This window comes from Nyctereutes procyonoides, unplaced genomic scaffold, assembly GCF_905146905.1.
Source record: "Nyctereutes procyonoides isolate TBG_1078 unplaced genomic scaffold, NYPRO_anot_genome, whole genome shotgun sequence".
NCBI lineage: Eukaryota > Metazoa > Chordata > Mammalia > Carnivora > Canidae > Nyctereutes > Nyctereutes procyonoides.
This window is the reverse complement of record NW_026575132.1, coordinates 9,174,617-9,200,083: the sequence shown is the minus strand read 5'-3', so window position 1 is coordinate 9,200,083 and position 25,467 is coordinate 9,174,617. Positions and strand designations below refer to the sequence as shown.

General features: G+C 43.1%; 1 protein-coding gene across 1 annotated transcript; it reads left to right on the top strand.

Moving 5' to 3' along the window:
- Nucleotides 1-18,589: 18,589 nt before the first annotated feature.
- LOC129522686 (glyceraldehyde-3-phosphate dehydrogenase-like) lies at nucleotides 18,590-25,164 on the top strand. Its single transcript, XM_055344980.1, has 2 exons — nucleotides 18,590-18,859; nucleotides 24,958-25,164. The coding sequence occupies exons 1-2, from the start codon at nucleotides 18,590-18,592 to the stop codon at nucleotides 25,162-25,164; spliced, it is 477 nt and encodes a 158-aa protein (XP_055200955.1).
- Nucleotides 25,165-25,467: the final 303 nt, after the last annotated feature.

The window sequence follows — 25,467 nt, the reverse complement described above, 5'->3', positions numbered from 1 at the left end:
ATTTGATAACGGTGAGAGCTAGAAACTATTAAAAGCTTTAAGAGTACTGACTTATGAGCCTCAGAATAATATCAAAATTTACTAATCCAAAACTATTAGGTGTTGGGGCCAGGCGGGGAAGGGAAACTCCTCAAGATGGCGGATACCCCAAAATGGCTGAGGTTCCTGCCACCACCTCCACCTGGGACGTCAATGGATCAATGACCTGCTGACAGCTTGACGCAGACCCTTAGACTTCTCCTTTGGACTTCCCCAACCGGACCCAATGCCCTTCAAACCCCAGAGGAGGAAGTCACCTTTGACTGGCCGAACTGCAATCCTTCCTTTGCATAGTGAGGGTCACTCTGACTGGTTGGATTGCAATCCTTCCTTTGCATATGAGCCAAACAATAGGAAACCGTTCTGCCTTACAACGTTACGTAAACCCCCTACCACCTTGTCTTGGCGCGACTTCCCCGACTCACTCTTTCCCTCGGTGAGTCGTGGAACCTCGCCCGAGGGTGCCTGCAATAAAATCTGTTCTTGGACCCTCGCTTGCCTTGGCGGTCTCATTTCCATTTAGTTACTAAAAAACCTAACATTAGGAATACCAGGATTTGAACTGATTGAGAAGATAATAGAGTGAAGGAGGAAGTCTCAGTAAAAAGAAATTACCCGATCAGTGCTCGTCTTGGGAAATGGTCACCTGGACTACAACCGAGGCTCACTGGAAAAGGTTGAGGGAGAAATAAGACTTAAAACATGGAGCAGGTTGAGGAGTCTAGACTTTCCCTTCCAGGAAAGGTGACAAGGAGCAGGAGAGAGAAGTGATAAAAGGAAGATTAATCAGGCAGCAATTGCAAGACTGGCTAGAGGGGCGTCTGAGGGGCTCAGTCAATTGAGTGTCTAACTCTTGGTTTCAGCTCAGGTCATGATCTCAGGGTCATGAGATAGACCCAGGACAGCGGCTGTGCACTCAGCGGGGAGTCTACTTGAGATTTTTTTCCCTCCGCCACTCCTCCTTGCTTGCTCTCTCTCTCTCTCTCTAAAATAAACAAATATTAAAAAAAAAATAGCTGGAGAAGAAATGGAGTATTGGCAAAACAGACCAAGGTGCATACTTACTGTTGGTAAACCAGTGGTACATTTTCACAGATCTTTATGTTCTTGGATTATCACAAAGAAGTGTTTGGAAATTGAATTCAATAATGAAAGCAGTCTGAAAACTGAGGTGCTATAAATATGTAATATTAATATTAATTATTCTCATTCATTCTATAGTATTACATTTAAATACTTAGAGTCTCTAAATTATGATCAATGTAAATTGGTATCTGTAATCCTTATCCTGTAGGTAATTGGAAGCTTTGAAGAACGTGATCAAAGTGAATTATTTTCACCAAGAAATCCAAGAAAAGCCAGAGTATGAGCAATTACATAGTCTGTCCAAGCATATCGCTTTCCTCTCTGTTTTTTTTCTTGAATGGTTATCCCACTCTATACTATGCAGAAAGTTAAGATACAGGAACTTGAAAAGGTCCTACTAACTAGAAGGACATTTTCTCCTGTGGGAGAAGCTTTTTTTTTTGTTAGGATATCAAATCGGTTTTGTAAATCTAAGAAAATTTTGATATTTAGGAAATATAACTTTTAACTGTAGTGCTTAAGATATGCACAGAAGCAGGCCATGAAGAACAGATCTGACTGGTTTTAGGTACTGTTGTCAGAGACACACTCCCCCTGCTCAGCTGCATTCGCAGGGGAGAGCCAAGATGGAGATAAGCCCAACAGTAGATCATTCAAAAACGCATTGCTTTTTAGTTTGGGAGCATAATCAATTACTTCCTCTTCTTGCAGCTAGGTCTTTCTAATTGCATATTCCCTAGGTTAATGTTCAAATTCATTTGCTATCCCTGACCACACACTAATTTATAAGTGTTGGAATGGCCCAGATATGCTGGTTGGCAGTGGTGCATTAGCCCAGGATTAGCCATTTGCCACAAATAATTACAAATGGGTGATTCACACCCAGATAACTGAGAATCCTTAAATATATATTTTTTTGTTAGGAGCCAATTGTTAAATGGCCTGTGATAGCTGTAATTCTGTGTGTGTGTGTGTGTGTGTGTGTGTGTGTGGAGAGAGAGAGAGAAATTAAGAAGGATTTTATGATAATTTCATGGTAATATTTTAGCACTAAAAGGTAATTACGAAAATCTTGCTTTTAGGAATTGAAATCATTCTCTTTAGCCTTTCTCTAACTTTGAATATGTGAGAATTCTTGTTTTTAAAGGAAAAAATTCGATGATAATCTTTAAGTAAATGATTTTAATGTCACATACCAGAAAGAGAACATATATATTACATATGAGGTATCATTTCTCAGCTGACTTCATCAAGAATGATCATTTTCATGATTTTTATCAAAGCTTACACTGGCAATAAAAATAAGCATAATTATCATTCTGGCTTCACAAAGCACTGTTGTGAGGTATTGAGAGTAGGTGTTAAGATAGATAGGATTATTATTGAAGGATATAAGCCATTTATATATTTTTCCATAATATCTATAAAATATAATAATTTAGAAGGAATAATAATCAAAGTTTATATACAATAACATTTTCTTGACAGATGGAAATAGGTGAGTAGTTCAGTATTTGGTGAATCTGTCCCAAATTACAAGCTAAAGATGAGATAGTTACTGATAATTGGTAACAGCAATTGAGAAATTAAATGAATACCAGCTTGCCAAAACCTCATATTAGAGATGATTATTATTCTACCCACCAATCATTTTCTTGCTGCCCACTTGCTCCTCTTGGAGATGCCTGGCTGTGACCAGAAGGGACCTTAGAACAATATGTCCTTGCCTAGCAGACAGTGTGAGCTGATTGGACCAAGGTTGAAATCTCTCCAAATCTGAGGCCATCACATTCTCTCTCTTGGTTTTGGATATGCAAACTAGATGCCATTTGTAATCAGAGATGGAAGCTGCTATTTTTAGGGACATATGTAATAGTATATTTTTCAAAAGACAAAAGCATCAAGCAGGTGCAGCAGAGACAGCACATGGGGCCAGAGAAACAGGGAGGGAGAGAAAGAAAAAGAATTTTACTGATCACTTTTTGATTCTGTAAAATTTGACTCTACTTGCTAAAGTTGGGTCTTGAAATGCATCTATATCCTTACAATAAACTTTTCTTTAATTAGCCCAGCTTAAATGGATTTCTTCTTGCAACCACGCATAAGAAACGGTTCAACCACTACGTTAATCTTCAAGACTTCTAAAGATGGCAATAACTTACATTTTTCTGCCAGAATTTCTGAGAGAAGCAAGCAAAGAAGATATCAGAAATGTAGTTGCCTCAGTACATTTTGGTTTGGATTCCAAATCAGTTTAGGGAAGCAGTGGGTGAACATTATTTTTACATGGCCCTTAGTCAGCTTATTCTACTCACAAGTGGGACTACAACACTATGGAGATAGAGGTTGTCAAGAATTTTTAAATTATTTTCTTTTAAGTGATATTAATACCAAGTGTAGGGATTATACAGAGCAACTGGATCTGCCATTCATTGCTGATGGAATTGTTAAATGATACAATCGCTTTGGAAAACTATTTGACAGTTTTCTATAAAGTTCACAATATACTTGCCTTTTGATCCAGCAACTCTACTCCTAGATATTTACCCCCAAAGAAATGAAAACATGTCCAGAAAAATACTGAAATAAGAATATTCATTTCAGTATATTTATTGTAGCATAAAATCAGAAAAAAATCAAACTGTCCATCAACAAAAAAATGGATAAACCAGTTATGGCACATTCGTACAATGGGATGCTACTGAGTGATAAAAAGGAAGAAACTACTGATACACACAATGGCATGAATGAATCTTGAAACGGCTGCTGAGTGAAAGGAGCTAGAACCCTAAGGTGTATTCAGTAGCAGGCAAATGTAATATATAGAGACATAAATCAGAGCAGTGGTTGTCTGAGGGGAGTGGTTGCAGACTTTGAAGAGAACTTTCTAGGGTAAGAATTTTCTAGGATGATGGCAATGTTCTGTAACTTGATTAGGATACTGGTTTACAAGTGCATACATTTGTCAAAATTCATCGAATTTGCAATCTGTGTGCTTTACTGTGAGAGAAAAGTAAAGATATTATTTGATCAAAAAATATATGAGGGCAAAAACAGTTACTAAGGCAGAGTCGGTAAAACAGGAGAACGGAGGGGGATACATTCAGAGGAAAGAGGCTCCAGCTTGTTGTTCAACTCCAGGGTTCCTAGTATATCTGCTTCCCCTGGAGACCCTGGTAATAGACACTGACCTTGAGATTCCAGCACACATGAAATATATGAGACCCCAGATGAGTTAACCTCTCGGCTATAAAACAGTGATGGTGACAGTGAGAGCACTCACTTAGTGGGATCACTATAAGAATTAAGTGACTAAAAACATGCAAGGCTCTCAAAAAGTGCTTGGCATGTAAGAAGTACTTGATAAATGTTAGAATCTTGTTCTTTAAAAAAAAAAGAACTCTAAAGTGGATCCTCATGCATAGACTCGCTATAACAAGCTTTAACATATCAAGTAAAAAAAAGATATATGGACTTTTGGAATTTTGAAACTGCCCATATATTTCTCTGAAAATGGTGGTTTCTATTCAGAGAAGAGATAGTTCTGAACTTTTCACAGGGAGTCAGTAAGTTGTGAATTGTAGTAACGGTTTCACTATGTTGCGTACCACAGTTGGGTGGGAAAGACCATTGGGGTTATAAGCATTTCTTCTCATGCCAATGACTATAAAGTAAACATCCCATTAACTGAAGTGGTTACTGTGCCGGCTTGTTTTCTCTAAATTACATAAACTATAGCTAGTGAGACCACTAGTGGAATATTGAATAGTGCATTTGCTCTTATTGGTTCATCCTTCATTTGATCAAAGGCTATGAACATCTTCATTTCACTTCAGATTTTACCAACGGTATCCATGAATTAGACCTCAAAATGACTACATTACTGCAAACTAGATTAACTTAGCCAGCTTATATTACTGGCAAGAGTTTGTCTTTGTTCTGAGATAGATATACTGTCCTAAAAATCTGATATAGCCCTCTTTTAAAAAATTTGATGAATTCCCTAGTAGTCTACAGGAATCCAGAGACATTACTTACTGAAATGGATGCAACCGTATAATGTATCTTATTGAATCAGGACTATTTCCCAGTTGATTATTGGATGCATAAATCCAATCAGAGTTATCACCTATCGAACTGAAAACATTAAACTTACAAAGAAAAATGGATCACCTGGCAAATCATAAATATTGCCATGGCATCTACATCATGGTACTCTTTTGTTTTGAGTCAGGGCTTGGGAGAAATATTAACTGTTTCAAGGGACGGGGGGTGGGGGTAGGGTATGTTCTCCTTAGGGACAACCCCCTATAATCAGGTTTAGGAAGTCAAACTACCCTTCACATCTAAAAAGGCACCTTTCCAAGCAACACATGACAGGCTCCTTCTGTCTCCCTGTCCTTTCTCCTTGGAGCCAGTGACCTCCAGAGCTGTAGACAAAGCAGCTTTTCTGCTGCATTTAAAACAAACAAACAGCACAGGAAGGTGACCCCATGTGATCAAGAGAATATTAGGCTGTTCTCACTGATCATAAGAATGTAAAGTCGAATTCTCATTAATATGCTGTTCCTGCTTTACTCCTGAGAGAAAGTTGAATTTGGGGTTACCAGGAGAAAGCAGGGCCATCCCAGGGTGAAGCAAAGTGGGTTTTTTCATTTTAATTTTAGAATGGCTTGTCAAATCCTCTATTATTTCCCTCCTCTCTATGCCCCATTATGTTTTTCTTTGTCTCATACGTACACTTAGACATCAAGTAAGCACATCTTACATTATTTCTAGAGACTTCTGCTTTCAAATGTTATGTATTTTCCCCATCGGCATATTCATATCAGTCAGATCATGTTTCCTGCTTTTTCATTTGGAGACCAAGGTCACTAGTACACCCATGATGAAAAGACGGCCCTGTTTCGTACAGGCTGTCTGTCTTCATTCCTCTATCATTAAGTGTGGCAGACATTTTGCTACATTGGTATTCTCTGCCATAGTCTGTATGTTAGTTAACATTCTTTTGGTTGCGAGTGAGAGGAACAGTCTCTGGCTAAGTTAAGTTAAAAAAGTAACTTATTGAAAGGATGCTTAAGCAGCTCTCAAAATCTGAGGATGAAGAAAACAGCCAAGCCCGCTGGCTGAAATGTTGGCAGCAGGACTCCATGGACCTTCTTTCTACCCCATGAATCAGCAACTAAGCAACTAGTAGTCCCATCTCTGTGTGTCTCCATTCAAAATCCCAAATTGGAGATTCCCTCTGGAATCTGATTTGCTTAGCTTAGGTCAGGTGTCTGTCCACTGCTGTATCATTCAGCTTCAGCCAGAAGGGAAAGCAACTTGATATAACATTGCTGCTGAGGGCTGCCCACTCTTCCCATGGGGCGTTTCCTTGAAAGGAAAGGGAAAATGGCCCTGAACCGAGAGGTGACAGCAGGAGGCATTTGAAGCTCAGGAACCTCTCTGTCCATTGTTTTGAACCGAACCATGCCTGGCAAGCATTTCTTCAATACTCTTCCATCATACTTCCAACAATGGCTAATGGCTAGAAGCATTGCCCCTGCATCCTAAAAGAATGGCACATTCTTCAGCCCAAATGCTTTCATGGCTTTAGAAATGTTATTTGGCTCACCTTGACATGGTAGACAGAGTGCAAAGCTAGCAATGGATTACAATATACCTACCAAGCGTGATAGACTAAGTTCTGAAAAAGAAACTTCCAAAGCCAAGTAAGATACATCTACCTCCCAGAAGACATAATTTAGGATGGAAGGAGGAAGGGCTCTTTTAAAATGCCAGCTGGTTAGTTTATAGCCTCTATCAGTGCTGCAGAGATGGAAAAGGAAGGTGTCAAAAAAGTAAAATAGCTGATTTACTCTCTACAGAAGATTAACAGCTTTGCTAGGCCAAGGCAAGTAAGGAGGTGAGAGCAGAGTGAAATGTTCCTGTTGGACCCACACTGATGAAAAGGGGTTGGGTGAGCAGATTGACCAACTTCTTTCTATTGTGATGAAAACATTGCCATCCATCATGATAGAATCTAGCCAGTCAAGATTTGGGGATCCAGATTGTTTAAGTTTCATTTTCACAAATTGGGACAAACAATGATTCTTGAACTAAGTAACCAAATTTCCTCTTCTTATCTAAATTCAGGATATCAAAAAGAAAAAATAAATAAATAAATTCAGGATATCACAGACCATTAGTCTCCTCTGAGAATGTATTCACGTCCCCCTTTATGGAGTAGAGACCAAAAGCCCCAGAAGGAAGCTGTAACTTGGTGAAGGTTAGCATCAGTAGGGTTGCTATGGCCAAAATGTGGACCAAACCCAGGAAACAAGATGTCAGGCAGGACTGGAGGCAAACCAGTTTCCAAGCCAGAGTTGGCTTGTTGGGGCATCAGATTGGCTCATCCTCTTTCTGAGCACCACGAAAGGCAAGTGCTTGGCTGAGAATCACTGCTCCTCCTGGCCTGGAGTGAGAGCAGCACCAATCTTACAACCAAGCCTGAGTCTGGAGGAAGAGGATGAGGAACTGAGTGCAGGACACTTGCTTCCACACGTCTGGAACCCAAGGTCACTGACTGAAATAATCTAAGGAGGTCATAAAGGCATGACTAAATTCTGAAACATAATGAATTGAAAATGAATAAGAAAATATCTTTCTAAACCTATTGTAAAAAATCATGTGCTTTAGCAGTGTGCTAAGAAAACCCATCAGAATCTCACCTAGTTTCTAAGCTTTTCCAATGTAAAGGATACCTTTCTATTCACCCATGACCTGGGGTATGACTTCATGGGATGCACAGCCCCTATCATATTTAAACTGTGCCATCCAAGCCTCTGAGAGATATTCAGGTATTAGGTGGTGCTTCTAAACCCTGTCAGATTCAGTATCTCTTTTTAGAGCAAGTATTTTGTAACATCTCCTTTCCTATCTTGAGATGATAATCACAGATAATGTATCTTAACTTCACTTGTAACTTTTTTAAAAAAATCAATATAATGCCATAGCTGTAATTTTAAGAAATAAATAGAAAGTAATTTATAATAAAAAATACATATTTCAATATGTAAAAGCTCAGACATGCCTGCATTAAAAGAATGAAAAGCCAGATATTTGTACCTATATGCAGAATTACTATGATTGCAACAGCTAAAAATGCCAACAGTTATAGGCACTGTGTTGGCAACTCAAGTGCCCCAAGCAGTATTGCTGTCAGTGATATAATTTTCTGAAGTGGCTAACAACTTTTATTAAATTCCCAACAAAGCAAAGTATAATCTTCCATCCATTTGCATGGTAGCTGCACTCATGGGAAATTCAGTATATATTTAAAGTGTACCCAATGTAGTCTGTGTTTAACACAAAGAAGAGTTAGGCTTTAGGCTTAGATAATTATAAACAGGTTTCTCACCTTCACTGATGTCTTTTGGGTCATTTAAAAGACATGTAGATCATGCATCAATTATTCACTATGCAAGACAGTCTTGTATATTGCAGAAGATACACAATCCCTGACACTTAGCTCATGAATGGCCATTATCTCCCCTAAACATTATGACAATCGAAAATTCTCCTCCACATTTCCAAATGGTCTTAGGAAAAAGTGTCTCTGAGAGCCACTGTACGAGGGCATCTTAGTACGAAACATCATTTAAAACATGAGTCAATTAATTGGCCCTTATGCCGTATCTTCATAGTTTTAATGGTAAAAAATTTCAAGCATGCAAGACTCAACTCTGGGCACAGGGAGAGAGGGGACAACTGGAGGGTCCCTCAAATAATTTAAGCCAAGAGCAGATGAGAATGTTATAAAAACATTTGATCTAGAGAACTAGTAACTGTATTGTTGAAAACCTAAATCATGTACCAAACCTATACAGATCAAACCTGCCAGGTTTTAATCAATTGTCCAGAATGGAAAGACCTCACCATTTTAGGTTGCCGCATCCACCTGAGAAATCGCTAACATGGCATCAGATCCGACTCTGTGCTTCTGACCTTCTAGAATACTTCTAATGTTTCATGGAATGTTTTAATGTTTCATGTTTAATGTTTGCACATTAAACATTTAATATTGACCTCCTGTGACTTTTGCATAATCTAAGCATTAGGCCCTTTGAGGGCAGGGATCTTTTCTAACATATCTTGGGCTTCCTCCCAGGAACTAGTAAACAATTGGTGAGCACTCCCAAGAAGGAATGGAGAACAAGGGATGGGAAGAACTGCTTCCAGTGACTGGAACCTGGTGGCAGTCAAGAATTTTTGCTGTCTCCAGAGATGGGGAACCTGGTGGCCTGTGGCCTGCTGGATTTCAAAATCACTATGATTAGTGACTGTTCTCTACCCCTCATCCTTCCACCTTATAAATGAGAGTGTTTGGTATGTCCTTCTCATCTCACCATTGATGTAGGATGTGAGTAGGTGGAGGGGATGGAGATCCTTGTGTTTCTAGTTCATAAGTCTCTAGGTGGAGAGGCACTATACTGGAGGAGTATATGCTGAAGAACCTCATCAGCAGCTGGATTTGACTATGATAATAACCCTGGACTTCAAGTCTGATACCATAATGACATGAGACTTTTGAGACTGTAGTAGATTTGCAAAAAAAAGGTCACAATCTCTTTGAATTTCTTCCCACACTTGGTCCTGTGGCCCACACTTGGTCCTGCGGCCTGTTTTTGTCAGTGCGACACCAACAAAGTACAAAAATAAGCTTGAAATGTGCTTGCACTTTGGGATTCAGAATTGTTTGGAAACCCTGTAAGCAAGCTTGACTTGCCTTCTAAAGGAGAGGATGTGGAAATAGGCCACAGCCATCCAGCCATCCAACCCATCCACAAGCTGACCTGCAACCACATGAGTGAGTAAGCATGCAGAAGTCCAGCAGAGCTGCCTATGTGAGTCCGACCCAAGTAGCCAACTTACAGAATCATGCGCTAATCAGTGGTGGTTGTTTTAATCCACTAAGTTTTGGAAATGGTTCGTTACATACACAGATGAACCTATGTAGTAACTCTACAGCTCTCAGTGATAGGAACCTCATCACCACGAACAGCCACTGTGAAGTTCCCCAGATAGAACTGCAGAAGGCTTCATTATCTGGCTCACTGGAGACATCAAAGTTCCCAGCTTATCCAAAGGAACACTGGCCACTCTGATTACTGACTTGTTTTATATATCCAACTTTTACACATAAAGGTTTCAATCTTGCTAAGTTATCAGATCCTGAAACCGCTTGAGAGAAAGAAACTTCACGGTCCAATACACCTACCTGACATTTTTAGGCAGTTACTCTGACTTTAATTTTACCTTTGGCTTATGAAACCTTATGTAATGCATCAGTTTTGCTCCCTAAAAGCTTTAGGGTTTATCAAATTACATGTTGTTAGTTGACCCCTCTGCTTTTCTCCCCATTATGCTGGCTTACTGCAAGGTACGTGTGATTAAATATCATTAACCAAGGGGAATAAAGAAGCCTTGTAAATACGCATGCCAACCTTTGAGCAAATACAGTTTGCAGGCTATTTCAGAAAAGAAACACTGGAGTTCTCATCTGGCACTTCTATTTCTGAGTTCAGTGGGGGCTATGTGAGGTGACCGGGGTGCTCAAGTAGGGGTAGACAGGCCTGGTTTCCTAGGAGGCCATTCCCTCTGTTTTCTGTGAGATCTTAGAGTTCTTTAACCCACCCCAAATCTCAGCTTTCCCATCTGCTAATGGGAATGATGAAACCTGCTTTGCCACTCACAGGGTGGGTGTGAGGAATAAATGAGGTCATGCTCTTGAAGAGATTTTGAAAACTCAAGACAAAAACTTCAAAGCTACGTGTGTCAGCATTATCAAGTGTTCAGCAGGCAACAGAAGCTTTGTGTATAAAAAGTTGCTTCTAATGACATTTCACCTCTACACAGTAATATGTTAGTGAATCAGTAGCTACCACGCTTATCAGAGAGAAGAAGCCAACACAAAGCCCTCAGGCCTTGGTTCCCTGGCAGCTAGGAAGCCAGGGCACCTGTCCTTCCTGGGCAGTGGTCTCCACCTTCTGTTCAGAATTTCTCTGTCAGCATGGTGGGGGAGATCTTCTGAGCATGCGTCGCATTTATTTATGACATTAGATCATTAGACCATTTCTATGCCTACAGGGTGTACTTCTACCAGAAATGTATCCACACTCCTCTTATATGCACCCCCTGGTATTTGAGAGGCCCAGGGCAAGAGGCTGAATGGAAATTCGCATGCCTTATGTATGAATATCTTTGAAGTATCACATAAAGTCATATGGAGGTTAAGTAAAATATATTATATTCTCCTATCTTGACAAATATACCTTCACACTAACCTTGGAGGCTGATTTCAAATTTAGAATTCCTCAGACTTCTCAGACACATATGTAGACATCTCTGTCCTGATGCCTCAGCTCCACCCACACTTCCCACAAAGTTAGTGGTTTTGGCCTCTGCTCTGAGAACCGTGCTAGGGGAGTATGGTCCACACGCAGTAAGCAGACCCAGTAAGAGGTCTGCATGAGCCCTGGAAGTGTGGTATGGACTTTTGGGCAGACATTTCTAGGGTCCTAGATACCTAGAGTATGGTCCAGAAGGGAAGTCATGGGCCCTCTTCATGGCTGCATTCCCTTGGTCCTATAGACTCCTCAGCCTTACTTACTGGGACCCCTGAGGTCTTCAGCTCTCAGAGTTACCACCCCCCTTTCCCCAACTTCAAAAGCAAAGTCATGACTCAAGAAGAGATTAGGAGGGACCTTAAAGCTGTTTTGAAATGAACGGGGCATGAGTACCATCCAATCATCCAACCATCAGTGGTAAAAATAGACACAGACTATGAGCAGTTGCTATGGCCATAGTTCTGCCTGGAGCTGGCATCTCTCTCTCTATCTGATATTTGTTCATAGCTTGTCCCTCTCCCTGCTACACTGGCAAAGTCCATACAACTGATACTCTGTCCCAGGCGACTTACTGGAACTGGAACTCTTCCCTGACCCCCCAGTGTCTTTGACCGGAGCCCTGACACCCTTCCAAGTTCTTCCCAGCTCCTCTTTCAGGGGCTGGATGCCTCAGTCAATAAAATTACCCAGATGCATAGTGCCACTATCTGTCTTACTGTGGTCAAACCTGCTGCCTGTATCCCCACAGTTCCTCCCAACCCACTTGCATGGGCCCCATCGAGTTTGTCTGGAATTATTCTTCCCATCCACTTCCTGAGCACTGAACCACCATCAGGCTGGCTATATGGATAGACTAGATGCAAACACAGAGAAACAGAAGCAAGACTTTGATGTAAGCAGGGTCCTATCTTTCTGGCCTCGCCCTCCCTATTTCCAGGCTTGATAGTCCTCGGTTTCCACCTTTGTGGCTGGGAAGTCTTTTCCATTCCATCGCTCCAGCCCAGAACTCCTGGATCCACGGTCATCTTCCCTGGTTTGCTCTTTCTGCTCCCTACTTCTAGCAGAAGCTGTGTCCTGACTCCTTTTTGACCTGAGCTCCAACGTACCCTCTTGCTCACTCAGAGCATCTGACTAATCATCTCCCACTTGGGAGAGGTGGGATTCCTGATGCCCCCCCGCCCCAGGCCTACAGGCCCTTGTGTCTCAGGCAGTGTCTCATGGAGTACCTGGGTCCCAAGTAGAAGTACAAATGCAGTTCCATGTATAGTATGTCTAAATGTTTTAAAGTTATACGTTAAGCCAACCAACTGCTAAATAAAACACAGTCTATTATCTTACCTGGACAAATGTACCTTCCTGGTGTCCTTGAAGTCCAGATTGAAAATTCAGTTTACTAAACTCCTCAGAGCTTTATGCCAGGATGTGGAGGCCCATAAGAACTAGTCTTCAACCTGCCACACAACCTCCTTATCTTCTGACCTGCCTTTGCTCCACATGAGGAGGGATCTTTAAAGGACATGTGGACATCCCACTCCTCATGCCCACGGTTCATCCACACTCTTTGAAAACATCTTACCTTTGTCCACCCCATCTTTGAGGTGACCAAGCCAGGGAGGAGGTTGGCACAGGCCCTGGAAGCAGCCTGAGGCTATCTGGATGAGGAAATCTGGGGTCCTGGATACCCAGGCAGATGTGGTCTAAAAAAGGGGGTGTGGGCTTTACGTGGGGAGTTCCCCTGACACGGATTTCTTGCCCTGTGGGGACTGGCACAGCAGGGGAAGGGAGAGAATGAGCCCATTACACCTGAGGTCCAGTGCAGGACTTCTCTTCCAGGCCTAGAGGCTGTTAGGAGAGAAACAACAAAGAATTTGGTTTTAAATGTGTCCAACCTGAGATGCTGTCCTACGTGGAGCTGTCCTATAGGCCTTTAGGAACATGGTTACAAAGTTTGGTCAAAGAACCACAATCAGCAGAAACGTGAACATCACAGAGCTAAAGAAAGAAAATTAAGTGGGATTCCCATACCAGCTGACAGATGGTAGAAAGTTATTGAAAACAGGGAAGCGTTGTAGTGCCCCTAGAATCACTGCTCCTAAAAGTGCAAAGGTGGTTGCCTCTGCCTCTCCTGGTAAGGCTGTTTTAATAAGATACATGGCTTTCCGGGAGCCATCTGGGGCAGCCGCAAGGCACACTAAACTAGATTAGGGTTGACTACAAGTGCCAAAAAATATCAATGGCTTACGTAGTGGCAGTCGGGCTGCAAAGTTGGCATCACAACCACCAGGAGCCAGGCTCCCTCTATCATTCTGAATAATAGTTTCCACCTCATGGTTCAAGGTAGGTGCTCAAGCTCCAGTCATCGCAACCACATCCTAGCAAGCTGGAAGGAAGAAGAAAGTACACGCCTTCGCCTTTAAGGACATTTCTCAGAAGCTGTACGGGGCAGGTCTAACTTCATCTATCTCACTGGCCATCTCATGCCACACCCGACTGCAAGAAGCTGGGAAATACAGCATTTATTCCAGTCTGCTAGGGTTCTCTCCTCACCCCTCTCAACAGGGGGTTCCATTACTGGAGCATAGAATGGAAATCCAAGGACAATTGGACAATTAGAGACTCTGCCACAGGTGGGAAGGGAAGAAAGAGGTAACAGAAAGGGGTGGCCTGAGCAGCAGGCTTTCTTTGCTTCTGCTGCACAGAGAAGTCCTGGGGGGTACGGCCCCTCTTCCACCCTGGTCCTTCTGCTGCTGTTTTGGGGGGATGGAGACCTCCCCCACCGCCAGCACTGGGGCCTTTCAAGTGAAGCCCGAGTAGTCGGCTCCTGTGGAGGTTCTGGGTGACAGTCAAGTCTTCACCTGTCCCTCCTCTGCTCATCAAAGGCTGGCTGTCTCTCTGAGCAAGCTGCGGCTGTTCTTGGGCCCCGCAAGCTGAGAAGTTTCCGGGATCAGCAGTTCTGGAAGCTGACTGGCCCTCGGGTGAGGGCACGTGAGCAACTGTGCCGGGTGCAACACGGGGCTGGGCCGTGCAGGGCCTGCTGCTGGGTACCTGGTCCGCGACGGCCCCGGAGGCCCTGCGTCCGGTCCTGGGGGTGCAGCCACCAGCCCAGGTGGCAGCTCGGGAACCAGGGGACGTTGAAGTGAGGAAGAGGAAGGAAAGTAAGAAGCAGAGCCTTCCAATGAGAGTCTATCCTCTGCCTTCGTGCTCTGAGCCCCTCAAAGTCAAGGGCTTCTGGGCGTCAGGAGGCAGCAGGTCAGGGAAGGAGAGTCCAGGGCACTGCAGACCCCTTGGGGCACCAGCAAAGGGGCCACTCGGGCCGCATTCCAGCACCAGCTTGCCCCGCCCGGTAAGTCCTCGGCGACCCCATTGATCCATGCTCTCCCCCAGTTACCCCGCACTGCAGGCCCAGGCCGGGGAGCAGCATCCTGGCCAACGCGCAGGGTTTGGGGCCAAGTGGAGCCCAGGTTAAAATTCCGGAGCTGCTATTTACTAGGTCCGGAGTCATAATCATAGTAACCTGAGCCTCAATTTGCCTACCTGTAGGATGGAGGGGAGAGGGAAATACCTCATAGGGTAGCTAGGACACTTCCATCAGGATGGTCCGCATAAACCCCTGGAGCGGTTCTGGCCCATGCACGCATACAAGCTGTAGTTGCCTCCTCTGTCCCTTGTCCCCCACTGCAAGCACTGAAGCCTGGGTAGGGCCTGCCCAGGAGAACCCGCTGCATCTAATAATCTTTGCCCATCCCCACTGTGCCCAGCCACAAATTCCCTCTCAGCTGCTATTCTTGACTCTCCGGGTGAGCCCTACCCTTACTTATCCAATTCGTTCTCACCAGTCACAGAATGTCTTTCTCAACAGCTGCCTGGCCCACATGAAGTTCTCCCTGCCCCAGAGAGACTTATGGAGGAAGTCTTTAATTTCTCCTACCACAAAAAACTGCTTGTTGGCTAAGTGATAGCTCAGCCCAGATGACCTGGGCCTGGCTAGTCCTGACAGTAAATCCACAGCTGTGAAAACATGTGGTCCTAGGAACTGAGCATCCCCTGATTCTGAAGCCCCTCTGAAGCACCCCCACAGTGACTAAAATCTTCTTTTGGATCAGAGCAAGATGCAGGGCACACTGGAGAAACTGGAACCCCAGACACTTCCTTCTGGGCTGTTGCATATATTTGTAGGTCAAACCTCCTTATTCCTCCCTCTACCTCTGGCTGGCCACACCGAGTCCAGCTAACACTGGAGGCCTTAGACTGGCAGACACAGAAGAACTTGCTCCTGATCCTGACTTGCTTCCTCAGTAAGACACACTTGGGGAGATCTGAATCTGCCTTCTCTTCCTCTTCCTCCAGCCACAGGGCAAGGACCCCTACAGCCAGCCCTCTGCTGGGCTCACTTCCCAGTCCTTGAACTGGTTTCCTTCTGTTACCTCTTCTCTCCTCTTCATTATGAATGCTTCCCTCTGGATTGGATCATTCCAAACACCATGAAAACATACTTTGCCATTTCCCAGTTAATAAACAAAACAAAACAGAGACTTTCTCCTCACTCTGCTTCCAACCACTATCCTGTTTCTCATTCCTTCATGACACAATCCATTTTGGCTTCCATTACTTTCTCTCTGCTGCAACTGTGGTTATCAAGACTTCCAAAGATCTCCATGTTACAGGTGTTGGGGAATATTTTCTACCTTCATTTTGCTTAGCTTCACATCAGCTTTCAGTTGACCACTGTCCTTCTTTGGCATCCATAATGCCAACTCTCTTGTGATTTTTGTCACTAGTCACTAATCACTCTCTCTCTAGCTTCTTTGCTAGTCTACCCTCTTCTATCCAACTCCTAAATACTGGAGTTGCTCACTTCTCAGCCCACAACCTTGTTTTTTTTTCTTTACACTCTATTGAGGGCCAGATATGTCTCATCTATTTTTGTGGGCTTAGATCTCTCTAAATACCATTTATATGCTGATTACTCCTCAATTCACAAATATTTCTCAAACTTCACCTCTGAAATTCATATTCAACTCACTACTAGAATTATCCATTGAGGATCTTACAGGTATCTGCAAATGGCCAAAATGGAACTTTTGATTCCCTTAAGCCCCTCTTTCTTCTTCAGCCTTCTTCAACCAAGAAAAAGGCATAACACTTCTACCCAGTTAGTTGCTCAGGCCAGTGATTCTTGTTGAATGTACATTCCACAAGGGAAGGGATCTTTGTTTTCATTGTTGATGTATCCCAAACAGTGACTGGCACATAGTAAGCACTCAATATTTATTTGTTGAATAAATGATTTCCTTAATTTTTCTCATGCTCCACATCCAATCCATCAGCAAATCTGATTAATTACACTTCCTTTTTTTAAAAAAAAAGATTTTATTTATTCATTCATGAGAGACACAGAGAGAGGGGCAGAGACATAGGGGGAGAGAGAAGCAGACTCCATGTGGGGAGCCTGATGTGGGACTCCATCCCAGGACCCCAGGATCACGACTTGAGCCAAAAGCAGACGCTCAACCAGTGAACCACGCAGGTGCCCCTGATTAATTACACTTCCAATCCAAACCAGCACACGCACCTGCTCATGCCTCTTCATCTCATGGCCACCATTCTGATGATCTCTCACCTGGATGCCTGAAATAGCCTTTCTTTTTGCCTTTCTGCTTCCACTTTTGTACCTTGCCAATCTGTTTTCTTTACAGCATCAGATGATACCACTCCTTTGCTTAAAATCTTTCAGAGGCTTCCCATTGGGCTTCAAGGTAATATGAATTCCATTCTTTGGCCTACAAAAACTTGAATGGCTATTTCTAACTTTTGGATCTCATTTCATTATCTTCCAGACTTTCTCATTAACTTTTAGTTATTGGTCTTCCATGGATACCTAGAAATTTCCAATTTCCTTCCACCCCAGGGCCTTTTCATTCACTGCTCCTTTTGTCGAGGAGTATTCATTCTTCTCTTTGCTCTTTGAATGGAAGATTCTTTCTCAACCTTTATGTCTCAGGTTAAATATCACTTTCTAAGAGATCTCATTGAACAGCTTACCTTGGTATTTTCTATTACAGTACTACCATTATTAACATTCAGTAGAATCTATTATTATTTTGACCATTTGTTTAAATGTTTATTGTCCCTCCCCACCTCTTTCTCTACTCCTCCTGCATGTTTATTAACTTCATAAAATCATAGGCTGTGCCTATCCTGTTCACCATCAATGCTACTGGGTCTGGTATAGGTACCAGCATTTGCTCTAAACTGTATTTATTGAAGAATGAATGAATGACTCAGATGTGCTTCACCTGTCAAGTTACATGTGCATTCTTGAGATATCTGGTCCAACTTCGCAAATATTTGAATATTAAGTAACTCAGATATCAGTTCTAGGTACCCATTCTTTCAGATTTACATACGGTTGAGAGTAATTCTCTTTCCTGCAAAAGTTTAATGTCCTCCTCAGGAGGTTTATGAATTCCTGGTCTTATGCTCTCAAGAGCACTTCTGGTCTTAATTTGCTGCTCCTGTAAATTCTCAGTCTTGTTCATATCTCTTCTCATGAAGCTGTTCTTAGATTTCTGCTCCAACATATTCCAGATGAGAAACAGCTTTCTCTTTCTCACTGGGCCCAAACATCACCTGACCAGGCATTTGAGGATAAAGTAGAGTTTCTTGATATGTTAGAGCATTAGTTGGGATACAGAAGAAGAAGCCAGAGAAACAACAGTGTTTACACTACAGCACTAGGAAACAAACAGCTTTAAATTTCAACATTAAACATTCTTGTCCTTAAAAGTCCTAGAGCTACCACCACCGCCACCCTGCCATTGGTAATTTTTCACTGGTGACATTTCATGGCCTGGCCTCTTCTCCTTTCCCATTGTTCTTCCCCTCATTTCTTTTGGAGAGCAGCTTAATGCTCTCTTCCTCTTCTTTTAATCCAAAGGGTGGTGGGAGGGAGCAAAATGGGGGGTGAGTGACACTTGCCTTTCAAATAAACACAGAAATAGTCTAGTCCCTTGGAAACAGAGTGGTGGCTCTCTGCTCCTCTCCATTCGACAGACAGCTGCATCTTCTGGTGCATGGCCTTCCGTGTCCCCACCTGCAACGTGTCAGTTGTGGATCTGACCTGCCGCCTGGAGAAAGCTGCCAAATATGACGACATCAAGAAGGTAGTGAAGCAGGCATTAGAGGGCCCCCTGGGCTACACTGAGGACCAGGTTGTTTCCTGTAACTTCAACAGTGACACCCACTCTTCCACCTTCGACACTGGGGCTGGCATTGCCTTCAATGACCACATTGTCAAGCTCATTTCCTGGTGTGACAATGAATTCGGCTACAGCAACCGGATGGTAGACCTCATGGTCCACATGGCCTCCAAGGAGTAAGAGCCTCCTGGACCAGGCTCTAGAAAAAAGCATTAAGGATTCACGAGACTTCATGACTGCAGAATTTAGATCCAATCAGGCAGAAATTAAAAATCAATTGAATGAGATGCAATCCAAACTAGAAGTCCTAACGACGAGGGTTAACGAGGTGGAAGAACGAGTGAGTGACATAGAAGACAAGTTAATGGCAAAGAGGGAAACTGAGGAAAAAAGAGACAATCAATTAAGGGACCATGAAAACAGATTAAGGCAAATAAATGACAGTCTAAGGAAGAAAAACCTACGTTTAATTGGGGTTCCCGAGGGCGCCGAAAGGGCCAGAGGGCCAGAATATGTATTTGAACAAATCCTAGCTGAAAACTTTCCCAATCTGGGAAGGGAAACAGGCATTCAGATCCAGGAAATAGAGAGATCCCCCCCTAAAATCAATAAAAACCGTTCAACACCTCGACATTTAATAGTGAAGCTTGCAAATTCCAAAGATAAAGAGAAGATCCTTAAAGCAGCAAGAGACAAGAAATCCCTGACTTTTATGGGGAGGAGTATTAGGGTAACAGCCGACCTCTCCACAGAGACCTGGCAGGCCAGAAAGGGCTGGCAGGATATATTCAGGGTCCTAAATGAGAAGAACATGCAACCAAGAATACTTTATCCAGCAAGGCTCTCATTCAAAATGGAAGGAGAGATAAAGAGCTTCCAAGACAGGCAGGAACTGAAAGAATATGTGACCTCCAAACCAGCTCTGCAAGAAATTTTAAGGGGGACTCTTAAAACTCCCCTTTAAGAAGAAGTTCAGTGGAACAATCCACAAAAACAAGGACTAAATAGATATCATGATGACATTAAACTCATATCTGTCAATAGTAACTCTGAACGTGAATGGGCTTAATGACCCCATCAAAAGGCGCAGGGTTTCAGACTGGATAAAAAAGCAGGACCCATCTATTTGCTGTCTACAAGAGACTCATTTTAGACAGAAGGACACCTACAACCTGAAAATAAAAGGTTGGAGAACCATTTACCATTCAAATGGTTCTCAAAATATACCCTAAAAACTATAGAACACTTCTGAAAGAAATTGAGGAAGACACAAAGAGATGGAAAAATATTGCATGCTCATGGATTGGCAGAATTAATATTGTGAAAATGTCAATGTTACCCAGGGCAATTTACACGTATAATGCAATCCCTATCAAAATACCATGGACTTTCTTCAGAGACTTAGAACAAATTATTTTAAGATTTGTGTGGAATCAGAAAAGACCCCAAACAGCCAGGGGAATTTTAAAAAAGAAAACCATATCTGGGGGCATCACAATGCCAGATTTCAGGTTGTACTACAAAGCTGTGTTCATCAAGACAGTGTGGTACTGGCACAAAAACAGACATATAGATCAATGGAACAGAACAGAGAACCCAGAAGTGGACCCTGAACTTTATGGTCAACTAATATTCGATAAAGGAGGAAAGACGATCCACTGGAAGAAAGACAGTCTCTTCAATAAATGGTGCTGGGAAAATTGGACATCCACATACCAGCCCCAGCAAGAACAAGAGGAAGAGAGAGGCCCTCAGCTGCTGGGAAGTCCCTGCCCTAACTTAATCCCCCAAAACACTGAGAATCTCCTGACCTCCAATTTACATCCCAAACCCCAAGGAAGGGGAGGGGCTTGGAGAGCCCTACCCTGTCATGTACCATCAATAAAGTATACTGTACCCAGCCAAAAAAATAAAAAATAAATAAATGAAATGAAACAGAGTGACTGCAGATTGTTGTGATTAAAAAAAATACCTTTTTAATTCTATTGTACATACTCATACTGTGCACCAATTAAAAGAAGTATATTTATTGCTATAAGTGCCTACATTAATAGTGATAGAGAAGAATGATAAAGACAGAGATAGAGATGATTGGGCAATTATTTTGGTTTTCCAAAGAACTTCTGTGGAAAGGCCTGAGGCCCATAACCTTGATTCTCAGTGAGTCATAACTTTGGAGTCTGAACAAAAATTCTTCTTCTCTGGGTCTGCAGCCACCCTACCTCTACTCTCTCTTACTGTACCCGTTATACGTTGGCTCATGTAGACCAAGTAGCCAAGTCTGGTAGAGTGTGAACTGGGGAAAGGGTTTAAAGACATTCACACAAATCTCAGTTAATATTGGATGCAAGGAAGAATAAGAATCTTCATTTGGATGTAAAAGTATGGAATAACCTTGGGATTGGTTGGACTTGATTTCCAAAGAATAACTCTGAGCACATAGGAGAACTCATACATCTCAGAAACTATAAGGAAAATAATAAAAGGACTATGTTCCTCTGGTGAAAGAGATTGAAATCATTTGCTCTAGATGAAAACATTTGGAAAGGTCATGTTTATATTACCCAGGGAACATAATAGCTGACTCCCTAGAGCTCAGAACAAAGTGCACTCTCAGACTTCACTCTGAGATTGAAGTAGGTTTTCTTGTACTCTAAGTACAAGTTGATATATTCTAGACCATTCAGGCTGAGAAAACCTGGTCTCTAAATACAGAGGAATTCATACTTTATAGAGAGGTCTGAGCCGTTACTGGCTTGCTTTAATTAATGGGGAATGGGGTTATAAATGGAATAATCAGCATCAATATTTCTGTGGGTCACTGAGTAAGACACATGCCAAGTATTCTAGAAAGAATAGAGATAGGACTGTCCCACCATCCGGGGCAAGGTGGAGAAACAAGGGGTTGTTATTCCTGTGGGTCTCCTCTTAACCACAGATGGCAAACAGGGCCAATCCTTGTCCCCAGCTCATTGCCTCTTCCAACATGTTTCCTTTGTAAGCTAAGCCTGTGAAGAAAGCTGGGGCCTGCCTAGGGGCCAGGCACGGTCTCTCTGATGAGGACAGCTCTACTCTTGTTCTCTGGATGGCTTTTACTACCAACACTTCTATCAGACCCTCCTTTGCTTCTTGCCTTCTTGAATGCCACGTTGCTAGATTCGGTCAGTGGAGGTTAATTCGATCAGAATTAATGACTAAAGGAATTCCTACTCAGTCTCTTCTCCTCTGCCTTCAGGCGTAACTCACTTGGGAGATCCAACAGTAAGGATTTAGGGGGCTTCTGGACTGATGTTTGTAGTCAATAGTGACCCAAAGTCCCTTTCCTTCCTTCCCTGACTAATTCTGTAGTACTACAGGCACTGATGTGATTCCTCCCTTTCTTCCACTTCCTCCAAATTCAGTATATAGGCAAGACATTTAGATAGATCTCCCAAAGCCACCTCCTTCTCTCCATCCCCACTGCCACCAGCCCAGCCCAAACCTCAACTGATGTGAAGGCAATTTCAGATGCTTCCTTCTCTTCTCTCTTTTCCCATTTTCCACACATCAGCCAGAATGATCTTTTAAAATGCAAATCAGATGATACCTCTGTCTTGCTAAAGCCTCCAATGCACTGGCAGCTTCAGAACTTCTATACAGGTTAGAAGAAGGTCTGTCGTGCATCACTTATCTAATATTGTGGAAACAGCAATTAAAGAATGTGTGGAGGAAGGACTGATGGGCTTATGGGGGGGGGTGGAGGAAACCTCAAACCACTTTGAATAAAATCTATTGTATCTTATGGCTTGAAAAGACCTCCATGGGGTAGCCCTCCTCTTTCTCTTTGCCCTGGGATAGACTCACTATCCCTTTGCTCACTGTGGGAGGGACCAATGTGGACACACTGGTCCCTCCCACAAGCCGAGCTATTTCTGTACTAGGACCCTTAGCACATGCTCTGCCCTCCATCTCTGCTTCTGCATGACTGAACCCTCCTTGGCCACCATGTCACCCCCTCAGGGTGGTCTTCTCTGACCTCCCTAAGAACCACCTCCCATCCCCTCTTCTCCCTCCTTCCCATTACTCTGTATCACCACACTGAGCTTTCTTCATAATACTTTCCTCAATTTTGTCAGTCTTCCTGACTAGACTGTAAATTCCAAGAATGCAAAACAGCATTTTGATTTTGTTTCCCAGCACTTAGCACAGTGCTCATCACAATAGGCACTCAAAAAATACCCGTGAATGAATGAATGCTTGAATGAATGAATGAATGAATGAATTATACTGGGTGGCTGTATTATTTCTTTTCTGGTCAAAAGAATCATGTGTGACTAAATTAAGAAGGTAATAAGGAGGGCCGCCCGGGTGGCTCAGCGGTTTAACGCCGCCTTCAGCCCAGGGCCTGATCCTGCAGACCCGAGATCGAGTCCCACGTCGGGTTCCCTGCATGGAGCCTGCTTCTCCCTCTGCCTGTGTCTCTGTCTCTCTCTCTCAATCTCTCTCTCTCTCTCTCTCTCTCTCTCTCTGTCTCATGAATAAATAAATAAAATCTAAAAACAACAACAAAATAAAAAGAACAGGGGATCCCTGGGTGGCGCAGCGGTTTGGCGCTTGCCTTTGGCCCGGGGCGTGATCCTGGAGACCCGGGATCGAATCCCACGTCAGGCTCCCGGTGCACGGAGCCTGCTTCTCCCTCTGCCTGTGTCTCTGCCTCTCTCTCTCTATCTCTCTGTGACTATCATAAATAAATAAAAATTAAAAAAATAAAAATAAAAAGAACATAGCAAGGATTAACAGCAAATTTGGGCTCTGCATGCAGTTTCAACCATTCACATGCATAAACCTAAAACTGGAGTGGGAAGTATAGATGTATTAACAAGGGATAGTCTGATGGCCCCTGAACCCAGAAAACAGGTATCAGGGATCTTGGAAGGTACGTGTACAGATATATCATTACCACACTTAAGTGCATCTAGAACCATATGGTCTAGTGCTGGGTTCCTCAGCCCCCACACTATTGAAATTTGGGGCTGAAAACTTCTTTATTGTGAGGAACTGTCAGGCACATTGTGGGAAGTTTAGCAGCATCTCTGGCCTCTGCACACGAGATGCTAGGATCACCCTACCAGCAGTTGTAAACAACCAAAAATACCTCCAGAAATCACCCAATGTGCCCAGGAAACAAAATCATCCCAGTTGAGAACCACTGGTCTAGGGCACCACTTAACCATCTTCAGGTGGATTGCAGTGATCTGAAAGACCTTGGGGTGTCAAAAGAAAGAAAGAAGAAAATGAGATTGGTTATAGGTTGCTTTTTATTCCTGACATGAGGACTAGCACACAGTATTCAAAGGCCAGAATGTGTCATCAATCTAGCTTTAGCTTCAGAAATAGACAAAAGATCTACAGGATGAAGCCTGAAGCTCACTAGAGACTTCCAAAAGAAGAGAGAGGTGAATTAAATACGACTAGATAAAATAATTCATGCAACAGCAACAGGATTTAATTATGGCTGGCTGCAGTCTATGAATGTGAATCAAAAAAAGTGCCAAAGGCACATTGAGCAATGATGACTGAAATGATGCTCATTGTAAACGACCGGCTTATGAACCAGGGCTTGCTGGATGGAACATGGGGAATGAGCCGCGTCTGGTAGGGCCTTAATCAATAGGCAAGTCCAGGTAAGCAGTTCAGGAGCTGCTAAACTGATGCGATCATTGGCCACGGCACGGGGACGGGAGAGCTTTATAAATCATCCTGACATCAGTCCAAGCAGTAGAAAAGCAAAGCTGAGGTTTCAGGCGCTGGGTCCGGAAGGAGGCGGCATGTGCACAGAGAAAGTGAGTAGAGAGAAATGAGAGGGACGAGGCGGGAGTGATCTGGGCTCTGCCCGTAGGGAACAAGCGCCAAGACTGTGTTGCAGAAATGCAAACTGAGACACAGAGAAGGCGTCAAAACAGTTAAGTAAACGGGCCTCGAAGGTACTTGGAATGGAAAAATGATTATGGCGCAGAGCCCTCCCAAGGAAAACAGGAAACATTCTGCACTGGGGGAAAGCACAGAACCTTCCTCGCACAGACAATCCTACATGCAAGTGGAAACTTGAAAGGAGACACGGAGCCGCAAACTCTCGCACACACACTCAGGAGCCACATAACAGCTGCCTGATGCAGAGCAGAGTCTGTGAATGTGTCTTTGAAATTATCAGTGGCAACAGCTGAATAAGACAGACGCTGTGAAGGCTTCTTCTCTGTTAAGAGAGGCTTTTAGAAAGTATCCGGGAGGCCACGGGCTTCAGGATTTCAGCAGCAGGGGAAAAGCGTTTTGAAGCCCTAGGCCGCAGCCTGAACGTAGGAATTGCTAAGAAAGTGATGTTTAATTACAAAAAAATCAGCACAGATTTTCAGTGGGGAAACTGTTTTGCAAACCTGCGAGGTGAACCTGTAAAGGAACATGTTAACGGCTGAAGCTGCCTACCCAAATCATTTAAACACCTTTCCGGAAAGCATTTGACACCATTCTTTGTAAAAACCCTAATCTGCAAAAATATATTCTGGCATTTACAAGGCAAGCTATTTTAACCACAATGAGGAAAAGAATCCCCCTCCTCCCTTCCCCAAACCAATTTTGAGATAGGCTATCGAGTTACAGTCAATATTCTGGTATGGCAGGAAGAACACTGAGGCTCATTTGAAATACTGTGTGCAGCTCTGATAAGGACATAAATATGGAGAAGGTGGAGCAGAGAGCAACCAAGTGATAAAGAGACT